General features: G+C 44.5%; 1 protein-coding gene across 1 annotated transcript in view; it reads right to left on the bottom strand.

Moving 5' to 3' along the window:
* The window catches only part of LOC108546375 (venom dipeptidyl peptidase 4), a 306649-nt gene that overhangs the window by 114292 nt on the left and 187869 nt on the right, over positions 1–4488 (bottom strand). The window contains exon 6 of the mRNA XM_017898424.1: positions 2835–3004. Within this exon, the coding sequence (XP_017753913.1) occupies positions 2835–3004 (170 nt within the window). The remainder of the gene's footprint in view (positions 1–2834; positions 3005–4488) is intronic.

Genomic DNA, 4488 nt, shown 5'->3' with positions numbered 1-4488 from the left:
GGGAAAAATCATCTCCGGTTCTCTGCTTCATTTTTTTAACGCAAAAATACCTTCGAGAGAAACTAATTGCAGTGATTATCCGAGAGTAGAAGCTTTGGACTGTGAAACGAGTCCTGGTTGGTTCTCGTGCGATTTTTTCTCGTCGAGTTAGGGTTGTTTAAACGCTCAACGACCTTAGGGTCGAAATTTAAAGATCGTTTAATTTTTGGACACCCTGTATACTAATTTTTTGAGTCATAACAACGAGTCCAATTCGTTGCGAATATTTCATACTGAATCTGACACGGAGGAGATACACTAGGTCGTAAAATTTGACCTACGCGTGGTTTAACAAGTGCGGACTGGATATATAGCGAGTAATTAAAATTAAATATTTTCTCACGACAAAATTATAAAACAAGGAATAAACACGTTGACTATAAAGCTAGTCAAGGATGACCAAGTGTGTAGCTTGCAATGGCAGTTCCTCCACGCTCGATAAAATTTCGCAAAGCGCGGAATTCGCATTAATAGAGCGGTTGTAATCTTATCTCGCGCCATTTTATCACACGGTGGTTCCGTGGACCATCTCTCACGGACGCAGAAGTCAGCAAAATGCTCGCGGTATTCAATTCGCGAAACGATGTAAACTTTTCCACCGGTGAAATATAAAAATTTGCAACGCGTTATAAACCTGACTGCGTATAATAGCCAGCTGCAGCTGAAAAACTCCCCGGCAACTTTCCCCGGGGGTTATTCCAGTTACAAAGTCGTCAGGTGTAATTGATACATTGTAAACGGACCTTGAGGGACGGACACATTGCCCAAGTATGCCTCGTGTACATATTCCACAGTCATCCGTTACGTAGATTAAGCGTCTGCCAGACGAGCGATTACCTCTACGAAGCAATTTACGAAGTCCCGTGGTGCCTTCGGGTCTTCGACTTCTTTAATTGCCACGAGAAAGAAGAAGAAACAAACGTCAGTTGCAAAGATGGCGTCGGAAAAGAAGCGACATCTCGAGACCGTCGCGAGAAACACGGTCTCGCACGGGTCAGCGAGCTCCAACTGCGAAACAAACATGGCCGCCAACCGCGTGGCGATTGTGTAACTTAAATTACGCAAGTTGAAGCTACCTGGAGAAGGAGGATCGTTAGAAGTTGTAATGAAAAGTCTGCAGGAGTGGAAAAGCGGGGTAAACAAATTGCCGGCATGTAATTTTTGTTCGGGGACTGGCGCGCGCGGTGCACGCAGCCGACCGGACCCGGCCGCCATTTAAAGCGCGCGCGTCGAGAAAATGGCCGACCGCTGGAAGTTTGTTAGCGGGTAAACAGCGGCCGGAGGGAGTGAAAAAGGAGAGAAAGGGTGGAAAAAGCGGGGAAAAAAGGCCTGGACTCGAAGCATTAAATAGACACGCCGCTTTCAGCCGGCTAACGTGGAGTTTCGCGGGAAAAAGACAAAAATTAGACCGGGCCTTTCTTCGACCGGTGGAATACACGGTGGAAACTGACAACACCGAACAAATGATATTAATTCCCCGGTGTTTTGTTTCGACTATACGGCCTCTTCTTTTGCCCACGAAGGAAACACGCGGCCGGATACGAAGGTTTTCCGATGTAATCTCGCGGCAGTGGGTGTGTGTAGCTCGGAGAGTATCAATCTCCTTTTTTGTCGCTCTTTCGAGAGTCTGCCGTATCCGGCTGTTTCCATGTCAGTTACTCTTTTAACAGTTGAGCACGAATTTCGGGGAAGAACGGAAACGTGGAATCGCCGGAAATCGCCAAACTTATGCAGACACTCTGCATCCAGAGTGCCGATGCTGCAACGAAAGATTATTAGCAACAAGCCCGCTGGTATCGTCGAATTTGTTGTTTTAAATCGCGTTGCTGACGAATAATTTCGTATTTAAAGCTTCATCCTGGATCGACTTAATCCACTTGCAGAGGATCGTTTCGAATTGGATTTTATTCGATCGAATGAGTGTCACGAGTCTTTCGGAATATCAGCTGTGGTATTGTTTGGTCGCGAAATTGAAATTCTTTTTGAGCTCGGGAATATATTTATTTCGAAATCGATAGTTAAATATACCGTCCAAATATGGTTCTTTCTGTGAAATAAACTAGCAACGAAATGAATTTTCGACTCTGTTTTCAATAAACCATCGATTAATATAGAGCAGCATGCATAACAGCTGTACTGACAGGGGATACAAATTTCGTTCCAATTTGAACGGCTTCGGTCCGATTTTTATCCACGACGTTATTATTCAATCGCGTTATGCAATAGCAGAAAAATGATAACTCGAGATACTTACGTTAATAAAAATTTCCACTTGACAGGATGTAAATTGTACGATTCCCCGAGCATAACCACAACGCGCGAGAAATAAAATCGAACACGTTTCCTAGCGTGCCACCATCAAGACGGACTCACCGCGACCCGTTCTAAAGGCATCGTTAATTGCAGTCGTGACCCAAAGGGGTGTTCATAAAATCCGGACAACGAGGTCCCAGCGCGAAACGCTTAAACAACACCTCGGATTGGAGTTCCTTCAATACTCTCATCTCCTAACATCCACAAAGCTCCTCTCTCGGAAGCTGACCGAAGACTCACACGGATTCTCGCTCACGTACCCACACACGTACCAGCCAGCCTGGAATTGTCTAGAACTCGATGCAGTCGCCCGACAACTGCACAAAAGCCGCGCGTTTGCGAGCTGGAACCGTGTCGACCCGGTTCGCAGAGACTTGGTTCTCGCGGCGGTGGCGGGCCGCGAAAGATCAAACGGAATGCAAAAGAGGCAGCCGCGGGATTCCCCGTTTCCCTCCCTCGTTTCCCGCAGCATGCTCGCTTACCTTGGGGTAATGGATCGAGATCGTGGACGTGTACTGGAACATCCGGTTGCCCGGGTAACCATAAAACGGTATCGTTATGATCGGTGTATGGGAGTCGTCGAAGTAACCGAAGGCCAGTTTATTGCCGCTCGGAGAGAACCATAAAGCCTTGTTAGACCCGAACACCTCCTCTGAAATGAAACGAACAACCGTTAAACCGCGCCTCGTGATAAGCGGATATTGTGCGTGCAGGTTCCCGCACCGGGAGCGTGCGAGATTTCGAATTCTTTGCTCCGACAGGTGTGCACGAGTGATTTACGTCGTACACGGGGTGCACGAATTTATGGCAAAATAATATACGTGCAAAAATAAGTCGGAAATGAAGAATAACATTTTTTCGTTCGAAGCTTCGTTTTCGAGGAAAATGAGGTTCAACTTGCGTTGGGTGCTCGCGCTCTTGACACGCGAGCACCCACGGATCTTTGAACTTATTTTTCTACGAAACGGAGCTCCAAATGGGGAAACGTTATTCTTTATTTTCCACTCGGTTTTGCGCGTAGAATCACTGTAATTAATTTGAAGTTTCTTGGTGGGGTTAAAATGGAAGAAATATGTTTAATTTTACACACAGTATATTATTCGCTACTGCGATTACGTGTACAATTTAGGGTGAGTGGCAAGGAGAGTAATGAGACGAAAATTAATGGAATATGAAGGATGTTAACACTAGGTTTACGGACACTATCTGTATACTTGTTTCTAAGGACACCTGTCAAATTGACCAAGATAAAGGAATCCACGTGCCTTTTTTATAACGTTTAGTTTAATTTAAAAACAATTATATATTATATTAACAGTCTTAATATAGATTAAGTAAATCTGTTATCATCGTATAATTGGAGCATCCCTTCCGTCAAATTGACGGGTTCCATAAATCTAGTGTTAAACCATTGGCGTAGGCATAGATAATTTCATTAACTCTGCTTTCAAGAATTTTAATTTTCATCGCCAATAAAATAGAAATATGCACAAGCGAGATCTTCTTTCTATCGTGCATCACGATGAACTCACAATTCGTAACCTCGAAAAGTATTAAAATTCTTTGACTAAAATTCCAATTTTTAGAATTTTACTAAATTCACAATATAAGCATTTAATCGAATAATTATAATAATATAAGCGAAGAATTTCAGTGTCGTAGCAACAGTACCACGATTTTAAGCACACTCGATGTGTCAATTGTACCCGTGTCTTATAGTACTAATGTTAGAAGCTGGTGAAAATACAGAATCGAATTGTTCCTTCGATTTCCGTTCCCCGCAGCCTTCAGGCCGCCATTCCTCGAGCCGGCGTTTCCATTAAAAAGTTATCGCTTATTTGACACGATACATACGCACGCGTTCGGAGCGTTATTCTTGGCGAAAACAATCTACCCGAGCGCCTTATCACTTATTCAAGAAAACATTTCTCGCGAAGCCGCGGCGTTGCTGGAAGAAACCGAATTCACGCGAGCGAATTCGCTATTCATCCCCTAGAATTATTCCCTTAAATCGCGCCGCTTTCAGCGGCAAACAAAAAGGACGAGAGGGGAGGGAAAAAAGGGAGAAGAGGCGAACAGCAGGGAATTATATTCCACGCGAGACGCCGGTTCGAAAAATACGTTCCTCGAGAGGGA

Source organism: Eufriesea mexicana, unplaced genomic scaffold (assembly GCF_001483705.2).
Source record: "Eufriesea mexicana isolate 0111107269 unplaced genomic scaffold, ASM148370v2 scaffold630, whole genome shotgun sequence".
Taxonomy (NCBI): Eukaryota; Metazoa; Arthropoda; class Insecta; order Hymenoptera; family Apidae; genus Eufriesea; species Eufriesea mexicana.
The sequence above is the reverse complement of the archived record's forward strand: the minus strand, read 5'-3'. Positions and strand labels throughout refer to the sequence as shown.